This window comes from Salvelinus alpinus, chromosome 18 (genome assembly GCF_045679555.1).
Source record: "Salvelinus alpinus chromosome 18, SLU_Salpinus.1, whole genome shotgun sequence".
NCBI lineage: Eukaryota > Metazoa > Chordata > Actinopteri > Salmoniformes > Salmonidae > Salvelinus > Salvelinus alpinus.
Window position 1 is genome coordinate 48,483,828 of NC_092103.1, and position 24,093 is coordinate 48,507,920.

The window sequence follows — 24,093 nt, forward strand, 5'->3', positions numbered from 1 at the left end:
TAGGCTGGGATGTTTTCAACCTGCTTCCTGCCATACTGGACTCTGATTAGCTGGGATGTTTTCAACCTGCTTCCTGCCATACTGGACTCTGATTAGCTGGGATGTTTTCAACCTGCTTCCTGCCATACTGGACTCTGATTAGCTGGGATGTTTTCAACCTGCTTCCTGCAGTACTGGACTCTGATTAGCTGGGATGTTTTCAACCTGCTTCCTGCAGTACTGGACTCTGATTAGGCTGGGATGTTTTCAACCTGCTTCCTGCCATACTGGACTCTGATTAGCTGGGATATTTTCAACCTGCTTCCTGCAGTACTGGACTCTGATTAGCTGGGATGTTTTCAACCTGCTTCCTGCAGTACTGGACTCTGATTAGCTGGGATGTTTTCAACCTGCTTCCTGCCATACTGGACTCTGATTAGCTGGGATGTTTTCAACCTGCTTCCTGCCATACTGGACTCTGATTAGCTGGGATGTTTTCAACCTGCTTCCTGCAGTACTGGACTCTGATTAGGCTGGGATGTTTTCGCTTGGTTAGTAATTAAGAACACATGTACATATGGGTCTGAACGGAGAAACATGACGTCATCCCAGCATCATACACATCTACAATAACTACCTATGTCAGGTGAAGAAGTCTATATTTGGATCATCTGGCTGACATATATTGTAGCCGTTAATCGACCGATTCGATAATAACTACGTTCCCTAATCTTCCCATTTCCCGAACTACTCCATATTTCTGTAAAACCCTATTTCCTAACAATGCAACATCCTAAATCCCGAATGAGATATATGATTATCCTCCAACAAATCCGAACCAGTCAAATGATCTGAGCCCAGAGGAGAGCATTAACTTAAGCTTTAAATATTCACAGCAGGATGTTTGGAGCCTCCGGAAAAGACTGACCCAAGAACCACCGTTCTTCCTCACACTTCTGTACAGCCTGTCAAATTCTCTCTCTCACACACACACACACACACACACACACTTCTGTACAGCCTGTCAAATTCTCTCTCTCACACACACACACACACACACACACACTTCTGTACAGCCTGTCAAATTCTCTCTCTCACACACACACTTCTGTACAGCCTGTCAAATTCTCTCTCTCACACACACACTTCTGTACAGCCTGTCAAATTCTCTCTCTCACACACACACTTCTGTACAGCCTGTCAAATTCTCTCTCTCACACACACACTTCTGTACAGCCTGTCAAATTCTCTCTCTCACACACACACTTCTGTACAGCCTGTCAAATTCTCTCTCTCACACACACACTTCTGTACAGCCTGTCAAATTCTCTCTCTCACACACACACTTCTGTACAGCCTGTCAAATTCTCTCTCTCACACACACACTTCTGTACAGCCTGTCAAATTCTCTCTCTCACACACACACTTCTGTACAGCCTGTCAAATTCTCTCTCTCACACACACACTTCTGTACAGCCTGTCAAATTCTCTCTCTCACACACACACTTCTGTACAGTGCCTGTCAAATTCTCTCTCTCACACACACACTTCTGTACAGTGCCTGTCAAATTCTCTCTCTCACACACACACTTCTGTACAGTGCCTGTCAAATTCTCTCTCTCACACACACACTTCTGTACAGTGCCTGTCAAATTCTCTCTCTCACACACACACTTCTGTACAGTGCCTGTCAAATTCTCTCTCTCACACACACACTTCTGTACAGTGCCTGTCAAATTCTCTCTCTCACACACACACTTCTGTACAGTGCCTGTCAAATTCTCTCTCTCACACACACACTTCTGTACAGTGCCTGTCAAATTCTCTCTCTCACACACACACTTCTGTACAGTGCCTGTCAAATTCTCTCTCTCACACACACACTTCTGTACAGTGCCTGTCAAATTCTCTCTCTCACACACACACTTCTGTACAGTGCCTGTCAAATTCTCTCTCTCACACACACACTTCTGTACAGTGCCTGTCAAATTCTCTCTCTCACACACACACTTCTGTACAGTGCCTGTCAAATTCTCTCTCTCACACACACACTTCTGTACAGTGCCTGTCAAATTCTCTCTCTCACACACACACTTCTGTACAGCCTGTCAAATTCTCTCTCTCACACACACACTTCTGTACAGTGCCTGTCAAATTCTCTCTCTCACACACACACTTCTGTACAGTGCCTGTCAAATTCTCTCTCTCACACACACACTTCTGTACAGTGCCTGTCAAATTCTCTCTCTCACACACACACTTCTGTACAGCCTGTCAAATTCTCTCTCTCACACACACACTTCTGTACAGCCTGTCAAATTCTCTCTCTCACACACACACTTCTGTACAGCCTGTCAAATTCTCTCTCTCACACACACACTTCTGTACAGTGCCTGTCAAATTCTCTCTCTCACACACACACTTCTGTACAGCCTGTCAAATTCTCTCTCTCACACACACACTTCTGTACAGCCTGTCAAATTCTCTCTCTCACACACACACTTCTGTACAGCCTGTCAAATTCTCTCTCTCACACACACACTTCTGTACAGTGCCTGTCAAATTCTCTCTCTCACACACACACTTCTGTACAGTGCCTGTCAAATTCTCTCTCTCACACACACACTTCTGTACACCGCCTCATGAAATGTACAGCCACTTATAAAGATTAGTGATGCAACAAGCCCAAGGCCTTCTGCCCTGCAACCCCCCCCCCCCCCCCCCCCATCCACGATCCCCGTCCCTAACAGTTCCCAGCTGCAGTTTTAGAGAATAACACTCTTCTACTGTCTGTCCTTAGAACAGTTTACCGTGAAACATACGTACAACATACAGCTACATTATATTCTGTTGTTAAATACGGTGCGTTCAGAAAATATTCAGACCGCTTGACTTTTTACACATTTTGCTACGTTACATATTTATTCAAAAATGCACTGTATGTTATATATGACATGTTGTATGTTCTGTATGTTATATATGACATGTTGTATGTTCTGTATGTTATATATGACATGTTCTGTATGTTATATATGACATGTTGTATGTTCTGTATGTTAAATATGACATGTTGTATAATATAGTATATGCCATGCTGTATTGTTATATATGACATGTGGTATGTTTTGTATGTTATATATACCATGTTGTATGTGCTGTATGTTATATATGACATGTTGTATGTGCTGTATGTTATATTTGACATGTTGTATGTTCTGTATGTTATATATGACATGTTGTATGTTCTGTATATTATATAAGACATGTTGTATGTTCTGTATGTTTTCTCTCAAAGACTTAACATCTAACACATATAGCACAGGATCTAACTAACTGCCCCTTGAACTGTCCCTGTATATAGCTACTGACCCTGTATATAGCTACTGACCCTGGAACTGACCCTGTATATAGCTACTGACCCTGTATATAGCTACTGACCCTGGAACTGACCCTGTATATAGCTACTGACCCTGGAACTGACCCTGTATATAACTACTGACCCTGTATATAACTACTGACCCTGGAACTGACCCTGGAACTAACCCTGTATATAACTACTGACCCTGTATATAACTACTGACCCTGGAACTGACCCTGGAACTGACCCTGTATATAACTACTGACCCTAGAACTGACCCTGGAACTGACTCTGTATATAACTATTGACCCTGTATATAACTACTGACCCTGGAACTGACCCTGGAACTGACCCTGTATATAACTACTGACCCTGGAACTGACCCTGTATATAACTACTGACCCTGGAACTGACCCTGGAACTGACCCTGTATATAACTACTGACCCTGTATATAGCTACTGACCCTGGAACTGACCCTGTATATAACTACTGACACTGGAACTGTCCCTGTATATAACTACTGACCCTGGAACTGACCCTGGAACTGACCCTGTATATAACTACTGACACTGGAACTGTCCCTGTATATAACTACTGACCCTGGAACTGACCCTGGAACTGACCCTGTATATAACTACTGACCCTGTATATAACTACTGACCCTGGAACTGACCCTGTATATAGCTACTGACCCTGTATATAACTACTGACCCTGTATATAGCTACTGACCCTGGAACTGACCCTCTATATAACTACTGACCCTGGAACTGACCCTGTATATAACTACTGACCCTTGAACTGACGCTGTATATAGCTACTGACCCTGGAACTGACCCTGTATATAACTACTGACCCTGTATATAACTACTGACCCTGGAACTGACCCTGTATATAGCTACTGACCCTGTATATAACTACTGACCCTGTATATAGCTACTGACCCTGGAACTGACCCTCTATATAACTACTGACCCTGGAACTGTCCCTGTATATAACTACTGACCCTGGAACTGACCCTGTATATAGCTACTGACCCTGGAACTGACCCTGGAACTGACCCTGTATATAACTACTGTCCCTGGAACTGACCCTGTATATAGCTACTGACCCTGGAACTGACCCTGGAACTGACCCTGTATATAACTACTGTCCCTGGAACTGTCCCTGTATATAGCTACTGACCCTGGAACTGTCCCTGTATATAACTACTGACCCTGGAACTGACCCTGTATATAGCTACTGACCCTGGAACTGACCCTGTATATAGCTACTGACCCTGGAACTGTCCCTGTATATAACTACTGTCCCTGGAACTGTCCCTGTATATAACTACTGTCCCTGGAACTGTCCCTGTATATAGCATACTTACTTTCTCGATTTTCTTATTTCTCGTGTATTTTTTGTTCAACATTTATATTTTAATGAACGCTTTATAGCTACTATAAATCTACTGCGTTGTTGGGAAAGAACAAGGAAGGCACTGTACTAATGAACGTGACAGCAAAAACACTTCAAACTTAGAACGAAACAGCCAACCGTGATGAACAACTCTTCAGTTGCTTGGGAAGCAAAGGAAACTTTCTAGAATATCACGGAAAAACGAGACGAGCTTAATGAGTTCCAGTAGCTAACGTCTGCAGTATGATATCGACCTGCACTCTGGGGATAATTAATAACAAGGTACCAGGACGTTACTAGTACTCCTATAGGAAATCACATCTAGGTAACATAGGTAACAAAATTGATTTATTATTAACCATGTTTTAAGAAACTGCAAAAACACTGTGTGAGTTTTATGTCGTACAAATCGTTCTAAAGTTACATCACGTTGTGTCACTACACGAAAGAATAACGATTATTTTATTTTCTTTATTTTTTTTGGTAAGATGGGACAACGGGATCTTAAATGCAACAAAGGAAATTAGCCTACTTCCCAACCCCCAGTGTAGTGGTAAAATGTCAGAGTTACCATAGAGATAGGAATGAGTGGCGGAATCAAAGAGGAACACATGACAGGCAGCACGGGACAGAGAGAGAGAGAGAACAGACCCCAAAACAGACCCAGGACAGCAACGCCATTAGACCAAAACACACCCAGGACAGCAACGCCATTAGACCAAAACACACCCAGGACAGCAACGCCATTAGACCAAAACACACCCAGGACAGCAACGCCATTAGACCAAAACACACCCAGGACAGCAACGCCATTAGACCAAAACACACCCAGGACAGCAACGCCATTAGACCAAAACACACCCAGGACAGCAACGCCATTAGACCAAAACACACCCAGGACAGCAACGCCATTAGACCAAAACACACCCAGGACAGCAACGCCATTAGACCAAAACACACCCAGGACAGCAACGCCATTAGACCAAAACACACCCAGGACAGCAACGCCATTAGACCAAAACACACCCAGGACAGCAACGCCATTAGACCAAAACACACCCAGGACAGCAACGCCATTAGACCAAAACACACCCAGGACAGCAACGCCATTAGACCAAAACACACCCAGGACAGCAACGCCATTAGACCAAAACACACCCAGGACAGCAACGCCATTAGACCAAAACACACCCAGGACAGCAACGCCATTAGACCAAAACACACCCAGGACAGCAACGCCATTAGACCAAACCAAATTATGAGAAAGCAAAAAAAACAATTTGACACACTGGGGGGAAAAATCGACCCAAAAAACTGATTGGAACGCTCTCCGTCTCTAAACAGAGAATACACAGAATACCTGACCGCTGTGACTGACATTAAGAAAACGGTTGACTACGTACAGACTCAGCATAACCCTGCTATTAAGAGAAGTCACCGTAGGCAGACCTGGTTCTCAAGACAAGACAGGCTATGTGTACACTAGGGCTGACCCCATTTAGTCAACTGGTCGATTGTTTGGTCGATAGGCTGTTGGTCGACCGAGAAAGTAGTAAAAAAAATAGGCTTTTATGGCAGGTCTTGATTGACGGTCATTTGAGTGGACTAATCCATTGTAGAGGCCTGTCTCAGTGGACTAATCCATTGTAGAGGCCTGTCTCAGTGGACTAATCCATTGTAGAGGCCTGTCTCAGTGGACTAATCCATTGTAGAGGCCTGTCTCAGTGGACTAATCCATTGTAGAGGCCTGTCTCAGTGGACTAATCCATTGTAGAGGCCTGTCTCAGTGGACTAATCCATTGTAGAGGCCTGTCTCAGTGGACTAATCCATTGTAGAGGCCTGTCTCAGTGGACTAATCCATTGTAGAGGCCTGTCTCAGTGGACTAATTCATTGTAGAGGCCTGTCTCAGTGGACTAATCCATTGTAGAGGCCTGTCTCAGTGGACTAATCCATTGTGGAGGTCTGTCTCAGTGGACTAATCCATTGTGGAGGCCTGTCTCAGTGGACTAATCCATTGTAGAGGCCTGTCTCAGTGGACTAATTCATTGTAGAGGCCTGTCTCAGTGGACTAATCCATTGTAAAGTTCTGTCTCAGTGGACTAGTCCATTCTAGAGGCCTGTCTCAGTGGACTAATCCATTGTGGAGGTCTGTCTCAGTGGACTAATCCATTGTAGAGGTCTGTCTCAGTGGACTAATCCATTGTAGAGGCCTGTCTCAGTGGACTAATCCATTGTAGAGGTCTGTCTCAGTGGACTAATCCATTGCGGAGGTCTGTCTCCGTGGACTAGTCCATTGTAGAGGCCTGTCTCAGTGGACTAATCCATTGTAGAGGCCTGTCTCAGTGGACTAATCCATTGTGGAGGTCTGTCTCAGTGGACTAATCCATTGTGGAGGTCTGTCTCAGTGGACTAATCCATTGTGGAGGTCTGTCTCAGTGGACTAAACCATTGTAGAGACCTGTCTCAGTGGACTAATCCATTGTAGAGGCCTGTCTCAGTGGACTAATCCATTGTGGAGGTCTGTCTCAGTGGACTAATCCATTGTGGAGGTCTGTCTCAGTGGACTGATCCATTGTGGAGGTCTGTCTCAGTGGACTAATCCATTGTAGAGGCCTGTCTCAGTGGACTAATCTATTGTAGAGGCCTGTCTCAGTGGACTGATCCATTGTGGAGGTCTGTCTCAGTGGACTAATCCATTGTAGAGGCCTGTCTCAGTGGACTAATCCATTGTAGAGGCCTGTCTCAGTGGACTAATCCATTGTGGAGGTCTGTCTCAGTGGACTAATCCATTGTAGAGGCCTGTCTCAGTGGACTAATCTATTGTAGAGGCCTGTCTCAGTGGACTGATCCATTGTGGAGGTCTGTCTCAGTGGACTAATCCATTGTGGAGGCCTGTCTCAGTGGACTAATCCATTGTAGAGGCCTGTCTCAGTGGACTAATCCATTGTAGAGGCCTGTCTCAGTGGACTAATCCATTGTAGAGGCCTGTCTCAGTGGACTAATCCATTGTAGAGGCCTGTCTCAGTGGACTAATCCATTGTAGAGGCCTGTCTCAGTGGACTAATCCATTGTAGAGGCCTGTCTCAGTGGACTAATCCATTGTAGAGGCCTGTCTCAGTGGACTAATCCATTGTAGAGGCCTGTCTCAGTGGACTAATCCATTGTAGAGGCCTGTCTCAGTGGACTAATCCATTGTAGAGGCCTGTCTCAGTGGACTAATCCATTGTGGAGGTCTGTCTCAGTGGACTAATCCATTGTGGAGGTCTGTCTCAGTGGACTAATCCATTGTGGAGGCCTGTCTCAGTGGACTAATCCATTGTAGAGGCCTGTCTCAGTGGACTAATCCATTGTAGAGGCCTGTCTCAGTGGACTAATCCATTGTAGAGGTCTGTCTCAGTGGACTAATCTATTGTAGAGGCCTGTCTCAGTGGACTAATCCATTGTAGAGGTCTGTCTCAGTGGACTAATCCATTGTAGAGGCCTGTCTCAGTGGACTAATCCATTGTAGAGGTCTGTCTCAGTGGACTGATCCATTATAGAGGCCTGTCTCAGTGGACTAATCCATTGTAGAGGTCTGTCTCAGTGGACTAATCTATTGTAGAGGCCTGTCTCAGTGGACTAATCCATTGTAGAGGTCTGTCTCAGTGGACTAATCCATTGTAGAGGCCTGTCTCAGTGGACTAATCCATTGTAGAGGTCTGTCTCAGTGGACTGATCCATTATAGAGGCCTGTCTCAGTGGACTAATCCATTGTAGAGGCCTGTCTCAGTGGACTGATCCATTATAGAGGCCTGTCTCAGTGGACTAATCCATTGTGGAGGTCTGTCTCAGTCCGGAGGCCGTGGGGATGGCAAACCAGTATTACCAGCAGCATATTTACCGTTAGATCCCATAATTTGTCATCTAATATGTTTGTTTGGTTACAGTAATTTCTGTTAAGCATTCAATATATTATTATTACATTCTTATAGTTGTCATTGTCAGAGTGGACACGTTGTTTCCAGAGTGCACAACCTACGCTACACTTGTGAGAAACAAGTTTTGATTTATTTCATTCCATTTACGAGTTGTCAATTTACTCATTGTGTTTTGTTTGGAGCGCTCCTGTCAATGTTGAGTAAGGACACGCTCACCTGATTACACACGGAAGTAGGCCTAGGCTACCTGGCCTGCGTGCAAATGTAGAGCCTATAAATGTGTCCATTTGGAGATCTGATTGTATTTCTGTCTTAACACGAACCCCACTAATGTGGAGCTTCTCAAAGTTATTTTTCTTCATCTTCAAAACAGCAAGTAAACTAAATCTGTTTTTTTACATCCATTGAGAATTACAATAGTTCCTCAATGTAGCCTATTTAAAAAATATTTACACCTATTTCCCCTTTGATAACCACTCCGTGTGAAATGGGGGGGGAAATGCTTTGATGTTTGATCTAATGGAAAGGTCATAAAATGATTATCTCTTCTTCTTTGCACAAATAGCCTCCAGTTGTGTCTCTGTCCGGAGCTCACTGGTGCAGGAAACTCTGAGGGTCCAGAATATTTTATACAACGTTGCAAGTTCGCTGGTGCTTGTGGCTGGACCAAGTGAATAGTTAATACAATGTTTTAAATTCCTTGCAGACAGGCCATGTGTAGCCAAATGTGATTTAAAGGATATTTATTTTTATTCAGGATATTTTCTACCTGCAGGCTGTTTTTACATTGTTGGCAATGACAATAGAAGTTACTTTTAGATTAGTCATTTTTTTATTTAGATTTAGATATCATTTTTATTAATCACATGACAATGATTTTAAGATAGGAAGAGACGTTATTATAAAATAAATGAAACTGTTCCAAGAAAATGTGTATATGAACATCCTAACTGGCACGCAAAATCAGTAGAAACGGTAATCAAATACGGTAAGATAAATTGGCACTCCAAATGTAAAAGTTTGCCGACCCTCGGTGTAACCTATTACCGGCAGCTTCGGGAACATAACGGCAGAATCTGCGAAGGCCAGCAGCAGCAGGAGGAGGAGGATGGTATGGGAACAGGTTTATATTCTTCTGCTTAGTCTATCTTGATCTCTGGCTCCCTCTTGAGTCATTTGTGTGTCTTCATTATTTAATCACAGTGTGCTTAAAGCATCAGACAAGCTCAGTAGCCTACATATAGTTGATTTTATTAAAACACATAGGGTGTGTCTATACATGGAAAAATACACGTTTTAACATTTCGATCCGTTTTTGTCGGGGACAGCTCTAGTGCCCACTGCCCACAAAATGAGGTGGAAACGGAGCTGCACTTCCGTACCTCCTAACAAATGACCACATCAGAGATACACGTTCCCTCAGATTACACAAACCCACAAAGAATTTGAAAAAACAAATGAAACATAAAATAGCAGTGTTTATTTATCCTCCCCTACTATTCACAGTACAACTATTGTCACATTGCTAAAACACTGTACCTAGCTGATTATATAACATTTTGTAAAAGTCTATAATTTTGGGGGGTAATTTTACCCCCTTTTCATGATATCCAATCTTTTCTCATGGCTGTAACTACCCAACGGGTGAGGCGAAGATCGAGTCATGACCGCCAAGCTTCTTAACACCCGCTCGCCTAAGCCGGGAAGCGAGCCGCACCAATGTGTCAGAGGAAACACTGTTCAACTGAAGTCAGCTTGCCTGGCCAGCCACAAGGAGGAACTACAGCGCGATGAGCCAAGGAATGCCCCCGGCCAAACCCTCCCCTAACCCAGACGACACTGGGCCAATTGTGTGCCACCCTGGGGGACTGTGACACAGCCCGGGATCGAACCCCAGACTGTAGTGACACTGCAATGCAGTGCCTTAGACCGCTGCGCCACTCGGGACGCACCATGTCTTTATCTTTTTTAAACCTTGAGAGATAAAGAGAAAGTGAGAGAGAAAAATAGAGAAAGTGAAAAAGAGAAAGAGAGAGAGAGAGAGAGAGGGTGGAGAGAGAGAGAGAGAGAGAAATAGAGAGGTTAAGAGTATGACAGATAAAGAGTGAGAGAAGGATGGAAGCTTAGCTGTAGTACAAAGCCAGAGCACAGAGAGTTAGTTGTGTCTCCCGTCTACTATAGACAGAGAAAGAGAAACATAGAGAGAAGGAAAGAGAGAAATAGAGAGAGAGCGTAGCTGAAGTACAGAGCCAGAGCACGAGCCTGGACAACACACAGAGAGTTAGTGAGGCTGGTCAACTCATTAAACTGCAGCAGCTCGTGGAGGAGATTAGTCAGTCAATATGACATGGATGTCAGTATTTAGCAGAACTGGGAGAAACTAGACTGTGTTTCTGGTGCCTACTGCCTCAGATGAGACTAGATTACACAACTAATGAGGATATTGGTTCCGGCCCCGTTGGTTCCTGCCCCGTTGGTTGCTGCCCCATTGGTTGATGCCCCATTGGTTGATGCCCCATTGGTTCCTGCCCCATTGGTTGATGCCCCATTGGTTCCTGCCCCATTGGTTGCTGCCCCATTGGTTGATGCCCCATTGGTTGATGCCCCGTTGGTTCCTGCCCCATTGGTTGATGCCCCATTGGTTGATGCCCCATTGGTTGATGCCCCATTGGTTGATGCCCCGTTGGTTCCTGCCCCATTGGTTGATGCCCCATTGGTTGATGCCCCGTTGGTTGCTGCCCCATTGGTTGATGCCCCATTGGTTGATGCCCCATTGGTTGATGCCCCGTTGGTTCCTGCCCCATTGGTTGATGCCCCATTGGTTGATGCCCCATTGGTTGATGCCCCATTGGTTGATGCCCCATTGGCTGCTGCCTCATTGGCTGCTGCCTCATTGGCTGCTGCCTCATTGGCTACTGCCTCATTGGCTGCTGCCTCATTGGTTGCTGCCTCATTGGCTGCTGCCTCATTGGCTGCTGCCTCATTGGCTGCTGCCTCATTGGTTGCTGCCCCATTGGTTGCTGCCCCATTGGTTGCTGCCCCATTGGTTGCTGCCCCATTGGTTGCTGCCTCATTGGTTGCTGCCTCATTGGCTGCTGCCTCATTGGCTGCTGCCTCATTGGCTGCTGCCTCATTGGTTACTTCACGTCAAACAGTAGAACATGAGAGGGACTGAAAGTGGCCGAGGGACAGTGTCACGTGGTCATTGTGAAAGAGCTTTACTGTGATTTGCCTATGACCCTATGGCACTTGATTAATAAAGGGATACTTCGAGATTTTAGCAATAAGAACCATTTTTCTACTTCCCCAGAGTCAGATGAACTCGTGGATGACATTTGTATGTCTCGGTGTCCAATATGATGAAAGTTAGAGGTAGTTTCACGAGCCAATGCTAACAAGTGTTAGCTCAATGACTGGAAGTCTATGGGTATCTATTAGCATGCTAGAGAGAGGGATTTAAACTCTACAATGACTAGAAGTCTATGGGTATCTATTAGCATGCTAGAGAGAGAGGGATTTAAACTCTACAATGACTGGAAGTCTATGGGTATCTATTAGCATGCTAGAGAGAGAGGGATTTAAACTCTACAATGACTGGAAGTCTATGGGTATCTATTAGCATGCTAGAGAGAGAGGGATTTAAACTCTACAATGACTGGAAGTCTATGCAAACATGAGATTGTTGCAATTGTGTATAGAGAACGAAGCATGTACTGTACTTCTAAGTGGTAGGGCACCTCTAGTGGTGTAAAGATGAAGTACACCCTGAGTACGAGACTATGAATACCCTACAAAGCACATCCTGCAGGCCCAAGAATCAGGTATGGTGATGAGGCATGGAGTTGATGTCTACTCCATCCTGAGCACCAGACAAGAGATTCAACAGTCACTAGCCAGTGGTAGATAGGGGCCAAAAGTTGCAATGCAATTGGGTAGGCTAGTGTTGTGTTCATCACCGGAGGAGATTCAGGCAATTGCCAGTAAAAAGCTGGCGACCCCTACACACCCACCCACCCACTCTCTCTGTCTCTCTCTGTGTCTCTCTCTCTGTGTCTCTCTCTCTGTGTCTCTCTCTCTCTCTGTGTCTCTCTCTCTCTGTGTCTCTCTCTCTCTGTGTCTCTCTCTCTCTCTGTGTGTCTCTCTGTGTCTCTCTCTCTCTGTGTCTCTCTCTCTGTGTCTCTCTCTCTCTCTGTGTGTCTCTCTCTCTCTCTCTCTCTCTCTCTCTCTGTGTCTCTCTCTCTCTCTCTCTCTCTCTCTGTGTGTGTGTCTCTCTCTCTCTGTGTCTCTCTCTCTCTGTGTCTCTCTCTCTCTCTGTGTGTCTCTCTGTGTCTCTCTCTCTCTGTGTCTCTCTCTCTGTGTCTCTCTCTCTCTCATTGTCTCTCTCTCTCTCTGTGTCTCTCTCAATTCAATTCAATTCAAGGGGCTTTATTGGCATGGGAAACATGTGTTAACATTGCCAAAGCAAGTGAGGTAGATATTATACAAAAGTGAAATAAACAATACAAATTAACACTCTCTGTGTCTCTCTCTCTCTCTGTGTCTCTCTCTCTCTGTGTCTCTCTCTCTCTCTGTGTATCTCTCTGTGTCTCTCTCTCTCTGTGTCTCTCTCTCTGTGTCTCTCTCTCTCTCTGTGTCTCTCTCTCTCTCTCTCTCTCTCTCTCTCTCTGTGTGTGTCTCTCTCTCTCTGTGTCTCTCTCTCTCTGTGTCTCTCTCTCTCTGTGTGTCTCTCTCTGTGTCTCTCTCTCTCTGTGTCTCTCTCTCTGTGTCTCTCTCTCTCTCATTGTGTCTCTCTCTCTCTGTGTCTCTCTCTCTCTGTGTCTCTCTCTCTCTGTGTCTCTCTCTCTCTGTGTCTCTCTCTCTCTCTGTGTCTCTCTCTCTCTCTGTGTCTCTCTCTCTCTCTGTGTCTCTCTCTCTCTCTGTGTCTCTCTCTCTCTCTGTGTCTCTCTCTCTCTCTGTGTCTCTCTCTCACACACACACACACACACACACACACACACACACACACACACACACACACACACACACACACACACACACACACACAACTTGAAACACCCTCTCTCATTGTCTCTCTCTCACACACCCCATTTGAAACATCCAATATCCAACCAAGTGCTGCTGCTGCTGATAAATCACAAGTTGTTCTTTCTAACTGTGGAGAATAATAATGAGGATATTCTCATCATGACATTTCCAATTAGAAACATCTCCAGATTACCAGTCTCTACAGTACTCGTCTGGGAGGTACCCATCAATCCCCAGATTACCAGTCTCTACAGTACTCGTCTGGGAGGTACCCACCAATCCCCAGATTACCAGTCTCTACAGTACTAGTCTGGGAGGTACCCACCAATCCCCAGATTACCAGTCTCTACAGTACTAGTCTAGGAGGTACCCACCAATCCCCAGATTACCAGTCTCTACAGTACTCGTCTGGGAGGTACCCACCAATCCCCAGATTACCAGTCTCTACAGTACTCGTCTGGGAGGTACCCACCAATCCCCAGATTACCAGTCTCTACAGTACTAGTCTAGGAGGTACCCACCAATCCCCAGATTACCAGTCTCTACAGTACTCGTCTGGGAGATACCCACCAATCTCCAGATTACCAGTCTCTACAGTACTAGTCTAGGAGGTACCCACCAATCCCCAGATTACCAGTCTCTACAGTACTAGTCTGGGAGGTACCCATCAATCCCCAGATTACCAGTCTCTACAGTACTCGTCTGGGAGATACCCACCAATCTCCAGATTACCAGTCTCTACAGTACTCGTCTGGGAGGTACCCACCAATCCCCAGATTACCAGTCTCTACAGTACTCGTCTGGGAGGTACCCACCAATCCCCAGATTACCAGTCTCTACAGTACTAGTCTCGAGGGACCCACCCGCCAGTTCATGACGTGGTAACAACACTGCACTAGTGTACAATGACAAGGAATAAAGACTATGTCTGTGTGTTGTGTGAGCAGAGATGAGGGGGGGGGGGGGGTAGGATAAAGGCTATGTATGTGTGTTGTGTGAGCAGGGATGAGGTTGGGGGGGGGGGGGGTAGGATAAAGGCTATGTCGCTAGTTGAGTACAAGAGGCTATATAGGCAATAGACCATCCTAGATCAGTAGACCAGCCTAGATCCCCCTAATCTAGATGTCCATAGTCAATCTACTGGGCTCCAGCAAGTGACCTATTGACAAAAATACACTGCATTCTCTCCATGAGCTTCTACTAGTTTCTATAGTTAGTATTACACGCTCAACAACACAAATATGAACGGTGACTAAATACATATATAGAGGTTCAGAGATGCTACCGACACAGAGAGAGAGAGAGAGAGAGAGAGAGAGAGAGAGAGAGAGAGAGAGAGAGAGAGAGAGCGAGAGAGCGAGAGAGCGAGAGACAGAGAGACAGAGAGAGCAAGAGAGAGCAAGAGAGAGAGACAGAGAGACAGAGAGAGAGAGAGAGAGAGAGAGAGAGAGAGAGAGAGAGAGAGAGAGAGAGAGAGAGAGAGAGAGAGCAAGAGAGAGAGAGCAAGAGAGAGAGAGAGAGAGAGAGAGAGAGCAAGAGAGAGAGAGAGAGAGAGACAGAGAGAGATTCAATCAGGAGATTCAATCAGGAGCAAATTGCCATTTCAGAGCCATTTCATTTTAGCCCATCAGCAAATCAACAGGGAGGAAAAATAATAAAACGAGAAGTAATTAGGCTACTAAAAACACTAAACAGAGATTTGCAGGAACATTTTTAAACAGCCTGAATTGGTTCCCAAATGTTAATAAAACCGAGTAAAAGTCCAGCGTACCGCTGTTGCCTTCTCTGCAAACAGCACCGCGACCGATACGCATCCAACGGTAGCCCACCTCCAGCAACGTGCCAATGAAATACATCTGTATTCAACACACTACACAGGATCTATTTTGTGGGCACGCACACCCGCGTAGTTGACACGTTTCGACATTAAAATATGTTGTAGGCTATTCAGAGACTTACCATATGATGGTGAATCACCGGTGAGATAGCATAGCCAGACAAATACCGACAGTATTTTCACCCAAATACATCCAAATGATCCCTCCATGATTCCGATTCACCGCTGAGCGACACTAGTCCCACTATCACAAAAAAAAAAATCCTTTCCTAAAATCCAAACAACCCACGAATCAATTCATGAGCGCAGTGCGTATGGAACTGGTTGCACAATTAATCTCCCAATACAATAGCAAGAAAAAGCAGTCAGGTACAGCGGTGGTAGTTTCCAAGTTATGAGGAAACAACTAAAACCGTTTAGTTATTCATCTTTTTCCAGCAGCAGGTCTTCAAGCGTAGCGCGGTAGAAACCCCCCTTGGGAAAGGACATGCGGGCTTCGGATCACAAGTAACGGGAGCTGTCCAGCGGTTCACTGTGAGAGACCAGCGTGAGAGAGAGGAGATGGGTACGCGAATTAATTGATCTAACTGGGGGTTGGAGGTAAAGAGCGGAGTGATATTAACTCCGCTGAACCGGATTGGAGCGTTTGGCGGATCGATGGAACTATGGAATAAACTGGGGGGTGAGGGGGTTCTAGTATTGGGATTCCAGGCTGTTGAGGGGTATAAGAGAACTCGCCTGCCATCTCTGGTCACATTATGAACTGTCGATAAATGCCACTCATTTCCTGTGTGGTGGAGACCACCTTTAATTCGGCATTCACAACCTTTTCTGATTGCGGCCTGTGGACATTTGTATTACTATAGAGACGGAAGCGACATACATATTGACTGATAAGAATTCATTAAATATTGAGGGTTCCGTTTTGAATATGACCCATTTAGATGTATGCACACATGAGAATTATTCAAGTCTAGCGGAGTGCAATATTACCTAGATATTATAAAGAATAAAACCATGACATAGAGTTCTATTTGAAGATGTGTGTCCGACTTGTTTTTTGGTGAGTTTAGAGGGTTAATCTTGTCTTGAGGCATGAGGAATAGTCTACCTGGGTTTAACAACCTACCAGGTCAGAGGAACAGTCTACCTGGGTTTAATAACCTACCAGGTCAGAGGAATAGTCTACCTGGGTTCAATAACCTACCAGATTAGAGGAATAGTCTACCTGGGTTTAATAACCTACCAGGTCAGAGGAATAGTCTACCTGGGTTCAATAACCTACCAGGTCAGAGGAATAGTCTACCTGGGTTTAATAACCTACCAGGTCAGAGGAATAGTCTACCTGGGTTTAACAACCTACCAGGTCAGAGGAATAGTCTACCTGGGTTTAATAACCTACCAGGTCAGAGGAATAGTCTACCTGGGTTTAATAACCTACCAGGTCAGAGGAATAGTCTACCTGGGTTTAACAACCTACCAGGTCAGAGGAATAGTCTACCTGGGTTTAACAACCTACCAGATCAGAGGAATAGTCTACCTGGGTTCATTAACCTACCAGGTCAGAGGAATAGTCTACCTGGGTTCAATAACCTACCAGGTCAGAGGAATAGTCTACCTGGGTTTAATAACCTACCAGGTCAGAGGAATAGTCTACCTGGGTTTAACAACCTACCAGATCAGAGGAATAGTCTACCTGGGTTCAATAACCTACCAGGTCAGAGGAATAGTCTACCTGGGTTCAATAACCTACCAGGTCAGAGGAACAGTCTACCTGGGTTTAACAACCTACCAGGTCAGAGGAATAGTCTACCTGGGTTTAACAACCTACCAGATCAGAGGAATAGTCTACCTGGGTTTAATAACCTACCAGGTCAGAGGAATAGTCTACCTGGGTTTAACAACCTACCAGGTCAGAGGAATAGTCTACCTGGGTTTAATAACCTACCAGGTCAGAGGAATAGTCTACCTGGGTTCAATAAACTACCAGGTCAGAGGAATAGTCTACCTGGGTTCAATAACCTACCAGGTCAGAGGAATAGTCTACCTGGGTTTAACAACCTACCAGATCAGAGGAATAGTCTACCTGGGTTCATTAACCTACCAGGTCAGAGGAATAGTCTACCTGGGTTCAATAACCTACCAGGTCAGAGGAATAGTCTACCTGGGTTTAATAACCTACCAGGTCAGAGGAATAGTCTACCTGGGTTTAACAACCTACCAGATCAGAGGAATAGTCTACCTGGGTTCAATAACCTACCAGGTCAGAGGAATAGTCTACCTGGGTTCAATAACCTACCAGGTCAGAGGAACAGTCTACCTGGGTTTAACAACCTACCAGGTCAGAGGAATAGTCTACCTGGGTTTAACAACCTACCAGATCAGAGGAATAGTCTACCTGGGTTTAATAACCTACCAGGTCAGAGGAATAGTCTACCTGGGTTTAACAACCTACCAGGTCAGAGGAATAGTCTACCTGGGTTTAATAACCTACCAGGTCAGAGGAATAGTCTACCTGGGTTCAATAAACTACCAGGTCAGAGGAATAGTCTACCTGGGTTCAATAACCTACCAGGTCAGAGGAATAGTCTACCTGGGTTCAATAACCTACCAGGTCAGAGGAATAGTCTACCTGGGTTTAATAACCTACCAGGTCAGAGGAATAGTCTACCTGGGTTTAATAACCTACCAGGTCAGAGGAATAGTCTACCTGGGTTTAATAACCTTCCAGGTCAGAGGAATAGTCTACCTGGGTTTAATAACCTACCAGGTCAGAGGAATAGTCTACCTGGGTTCATTAACCTACCAGGTCAGAGGAATAGTCTACCTGGGTTCAATAACCTACCAGGTCAGAGGAATAGTCTACCTGGGTTTAATAACCTACCAGGTCAGAGGAATAGTCTACCTGGGTTTAATAACCTACCAGGTCAGAGGAATAGTCTACCTGGGTTCATTAACCTACCAGGTCAGAGGAATAGTCTACCTGGGTTCAATAACCTACCAGGTCAGAGGAATAGTCTACCTGGGTTTAATAACCTACCAGGTCAGAGGAATAGTCTACCTGGGTTTAATAACCTACCAGGTCAGAGGAATAGTCTATCTGGGTTTAATAACCTACCAGGTCAGAGGAATAGTCTACCTGGGTTCATTAACCTACCAGGTCAGAGGAATAGTCTACCTGGGTTCAATAACCTACCAGGTCAGAGGAATAGTCTACCTGGGTTCAATAACCTACCAGGTCAGAGGAATAGTCTACCTGGGTTCATTAACCTACCAGATCAGAGGAATAGTCTACCTGGGTTCAATAACCTACCAGGTCAGAGGAATAGTCTACCTGGGTTCAATAACCTACCAGGTCAGAGGAATAGTCTACCTGGGTTTAACAACCTACCAGGCCAGAGGAATAGTCTACCTGGGTTTAATAACCTACCAGGTCAGAGGAATAGTCTACCTGGGTTCATTAACCTACCAGGTCAGAGGAATAGTCTACCTGGGTTCAATAACCTACCAGGTCAGAGGAATAGTCTACCTGGGTTCAATAACCTACCAGGTCAGAGGAATAGTCTACCTGGGTTCATTAACCTACCAGATCAGAGGAATAGTCTACCTGGGTTCAATAACCTACCAGGTCAGAGGAATAGTCTACCTGGGTTCAATAACCTACCAGGTCAGAGGAATAGTCTACCTGGGTTTAACAACCTACCAGGCCAGAGGAATAGTCTACCTGGGTTTAATAACCTACCAGGTCAGAGGAATAGTCTACCTGGGTTCAATAACCTACCAGGTCAGAGGAATAGTCTACCTGGGTTTAACAACCTACCAGGCCAGAGGAACAGTCTACCTGGGTTTAATAACCTACCAGGTCAGAGGAATAGTCTACCTGGGTTTAATAACCTACCAGGCCAGAGGAATAGTCTACCTGAGGGGGGGGGGGGGGGGGGGGTCATAAACTTCACCCAACAGGGCAACGTCATCACAGCAGATACTGTGGGGCTGGCATGCAGGATAGAGCTGATTGGTTGATACTGTGGGGCTGGCATGCATCATAAAGTTGATTGGTAGATACTGTGGGGCTGGCATGCAGCATAAAGTTGATTGGTAGATACTGTGGGGCTCCCCTTTTCTAGCTGACTCCTCCTGGTCCTCCCCTTTTCTAGCTGACTCCTCCTGGTCCTCCCCTTTTCTAGCTGACTCCTCCAGGTCCTCCCCTTTTCTGGCTGACTCCTCCTGGTTCTCCCCTTTTCTGGCTGACTCCTCCTGGTCCTCCCCTTTTCTAGGTGACTCCTCCGTGTCCTCCCCTTTTCTAGCTGACTCCTCCTGGTCCTCCCCTTTTCTGGCTGACTCCTCCTGGTCCTCCCCTTTTCTAGCTGACTCCTCCAGGTCCTCCCCTTTTCTGGCTGACTCCTCCTGGTCCTCCCCTTTTCTGGCTGACTCCTCCGGGTCCTCCCCTTTTCTAGCTGACTCCTCTGGGTCCTCCCCTTTTCTAGCTGACTCCTCTAGGTCCTCCCCTTTTCTAGCTGACTCCTCTAGGTCCTCCCCTTTTCTATCTGACTCCTCCTGTTCCTCCCCTTTACTAGCTAACTCCTCCTGTTCCTCCCCTTTTCTAGCTGACTCTTCCTGGTCCTCCCCTTTTCTAGCTGACTCCTCCTGGTCCTCCCCTTTTCTAGCTGACTCCTCCTGGTCCTCCCCTTTACTAGCTGACTCCTCCTGGTCCTCCCCTTTTGTAGCTGACTCATCCTGGTTCTCCCCTTTTCTAGCTGACTCCTCTAGGTCCTCCCCTTTTCTAGCTGACTCTGCTGGTCCTCCCTCTTTTCTAGCTGACTCCTCCAGGTCCTCCCCTTTTTCTAGCTGACTCCTCCTGGTCCTCCCCTTTTCTAGCTAACACCTCCAGGTCCTCCCCTTTTCTAGCTGACTCCTCTGGGACCTCCCCTTTTCTAGCTGACTCCTCCTGGTCCTCCCCTTTTCTAGCTGACTCCTCCAGGTCCTCCCCTTTTCTAGCTGACTTCTCCTGGTCCTCCCCTTTTCTAGCTGATTCCTCCTGGTCCTCCCCTTTTCTAGCTGACTCCTCCTGGTCCTCCCCTTTACTAGCTGACTCCTCCAGGTCCTCCCCTTTTCTAGCTGACTCCTCCTGGTCCTCCCCTTTTCTAGCTGACTCCTCCTGGTCCTCCCCTTTTCTAGCTGACTCCTCCTGGTCCTATGACTGTGATATGTGGTTGTACCACCTAGCTATCTGAAGATGAATGTACTGACTATGACTGTGTTATGTGGTTGTCCCACCTAGCTATCTGGAGATGAATGTACTGACTATGACTGTGATATGTGGTTGTCCGACCTAGCTATCTGAAGATGAATGTACTGACTATGACTGTGATATGTGGTTGTCCCACCTAGCTATCTGGAGATGAATGTACTGACTATGACTGTGATATGTGGTTGTCCCACCTAGCTATCTGGAGATGAATGTACTGACTATGACTGTGATATGTGGTTGTCCCACCTAGCTATCTGGAGATGAATGTACTTACTATGACTGTGATATGTGGTTGTCCCACCTAGCTATCTGGAGATGAATGTACTGACTATGTGTTATGCTGATGAATGAGGACCCAAAAGCGACGTAATTGAAACAGAGTCTTTATTCCAGTATCAAACAAACAATGATTCTCCTGGATATATCCAAGGTAAATCCAAAACAGGAAACTGAAATCCTCTCGTCAGTAGAGAGGAACGACTGGAGACGCGACCACAGACTGCAGGTCGCTTCAGGAAGGCACAGGCCGTAGCTGACATAGACACCTGCTCACACGCAGCATCTGAAGAAGGCAAAAACACGACAGGGCGGAACAAGGACACAGGACAGCAAACATCAAACAAGAATCCGACAAGGACAGAAGCGGAAAACAGAGGGAGAAATAGGGACTCTAATCAGAGGGCAAAATAGGGGACAGGTGTGAAAGAGTAAATGAGGTCGTTAGGAGAATGAGAAACAGCTGGGAGCAGGAACGGAACGATAGAGAGAGAGAGCGGGAGAGGGAGAGAGGAAGGAGGAGAGAGAGAGAGAGAAAGAGGGAAAGAACCTAATAAGACCAGCAGAGGGAAGCACAGGGACAAGACATGATGATCAAAGACAAAACATGACAGTACCCCCCCACTCACCGAGCGCCTCCTGGCGCACTCGAGGAGGAACCCTGGCGGCAACGAAGGAAATCATCAATCAAGGAACGGTCCAGCACGTCCCGAGATGGAACCCAACTCCTCTCCTCAGGACCGTAACCCTCCCAATCCACTAAGTACTGGTGACCACGTCCCCGAGAACGCATGTCCATGATCTTCCGTACCTTGTAAATAGGAGCGCCCTCGACAAGGACGGGGGGGGGGGGGGGGAGACGAACGGGGGCGCGAAGAAAAGGCTTGACACAAGAGACATGGAAGACAGGGTGGACGCGACGAAGATGTCGCGGAAGAAGCAGTCGCACAGCGACAGGATTGACGACCTGAGAGACACGGAACGGACCAATGAACCGCGGAGTCAACTTGCGAGAAGCTGTCGTAAGGGGAAGGTTACGAGTGGAAAGCCACACTCTCTGACCGCGACAATACCTAGGACTCTTAATCCTACGTTTATTGGCGGCTCTCACAGTCTGCGCCCTGTAACGGCAAAGTGCAGACCTGACCCTCCTCCAGGTGCGCTCACAACGTTGGACAAAAGCCTGAGCGGAGGGAACGCTGGACTCGGCGAGCTGGGACGAGAACAGAGGAGGCTGGTACCCAAGACTACTCTGAAACGGAGATAGCCCGGTAGCAGACGAAGGAAGCGAGTTGTGAGCGTACTCAGCCCAGGGGAGCTGTTCTGCCCAAGACGCAGGGTTTCGAAACGAAAGGCTGCGTAATATGCGACCAATCGACTGATTGGCCCTTTCTGCTTGACCGTTAGACTGGGGATGAAACCCGGAAGAGAGACTGACGGAAGCACCAATCAAACGACAGAACTCCCTCCAAAACTGTGACGTGAATTGCGGACCTCTGTCTGAAACGGCGTCTAACGGGAGGCCATGAATTCTGAACACATTCTCAATGATGATTTGTGCCGTCTCCTTAGCGGAAGGAAGCTTAGCGAGGGGAATGAAATGTGCCGCCTTAGAGAACCTATCGATAACCGTAAGAATCACAGTCTTCCCCGCAGACGAAGGCAGACCGGTAATAAAGTCTAAGGCGATGTGAGACCATGGTCGAGAAGGAATGGGAAGCGGTCTGAGACGACCGGCAGGAGGAGAGTTACCTGACTTAGTCTGCGCGCAGTCCGAACAAGCAGCCACGAAACGGCGCGTGTCCCGCTCCAGAGTAGGCCACCAAAACCGCTGGCGAATAGAAGCAAGCGTACCCCGAACGCCGGGATGGCCAGCTAACTTGGCAGAGTGAGCCCACTGAAGAACAGCCAGACGAGTAGAGACAGGAACGAACAGAAGGTTACTAGGACAAGCGCGCGGCAACGCAGTGTGAGTGAGTGCTTGCTTTACCTGTCTCTCAATTCCCCAGACAGTCAACCCGACAACACGCCCTTCAGGGAGAATCCCCTCGGGGTCGGTAGAAGCCACAGAAGAACTAAAGAGACGGGATAAGGCATCAGGCTTGGTGTTCTTATTTCCCGGACGATAGGAAATCACGAACTCGAAACGAGCGAAAAACAACGCCCAACGAGCTTGACGTGCATTAAGTCGTTTGGCAGAACCCGGTATTCAAAATGCCCTAACGGAGTGTTAAACGCCGTTTTCCACTCGTCCCCCTCTCTGATGCGTACGAGATGGTAAGCGTTACGAAGGTCCAACTTAGTAAAGAACCTGGCTCCCTGCAAAATCTCGAAGGCTGACGACATAAGGGGAAGCGGATAACGATTCTTAACCGTTATGTCATTCAGCCCTCGATAATCCACGCAGGGGCGCAGAGTACCGTCCTTCTTCTTAACAAAGAAAAATCCCGCTCCGGCGGGAGAGGAAGAAGGCACCACGGTACCGGCGTCGAGAGAAACAGACAGATAATCCTCGAGAGCCTTACGTTCGGGAGCCGACAGAGAGTATAGTCTACCCCGAGGGGGAGTGGTCCCCGGAAGGAGATCAATACAACAATCATACGACCGGTGAGGAGGAAGGGAGCTGGCTCTGGACCGACTGAAGACCGTGCGCAGATCATGATATTCCTCCGGCACTCCTGTCAAATCACCAGGTTCCTCCTGAGTAGAGGGGACAGAAGACACAGGAGGGATAGCAGACATTAAACACTTCACATGACAAGAAACGTTCCAGGATAGGATAGAATTACTAGACCAATTAATAGAAGGATTATGACATACTAGCCAGGGATGACCCAAAACAACAGGTGTAAAAGGTGAACGAAAAATCAAAAAGGAAATGGTCTCACTGTGGTTACCAGATACTGTGAGGGTTAAAGGTAGTGTCTCACATCTGATACTGGGGAGAAGACTACCATCTAAGGCGAACATGGGCGTGGGCTTCCCTAACTGTCTGAGAGGAATGTCATGTTTCCGAGCCCATGCTTCGTCCATAAAACAACCCTCAGC

General features: G+C 46.5%; 1 protein-coding gene across 1 annotated transcript in view; it reads right to left on the reverse strand.

Annotated features, from left to right (window-relative positions):
* The window catches only part of LOC139544425 (netrin receptor DCC-like), a 653,665-nt gene extending 637,513 nt beyond the window's left edge, over positions 1-16,152 (reverse strand). Inside the window, exon 1 of the mRNA XM_071351497.1 lies at positions 15,641-16,152. Within this exon, the coding sequence (XP_071207598.1) occupies positions 15,641-15,728 (88 nt within the window). The 5' untranslated portion in view covers positions 15,729-16,152. The remainder of the gene's footprint in view (positions 1-15,640) is intronic.
* Positions 16,153-24,093: the final 7,941 nt, after the last annotated feature.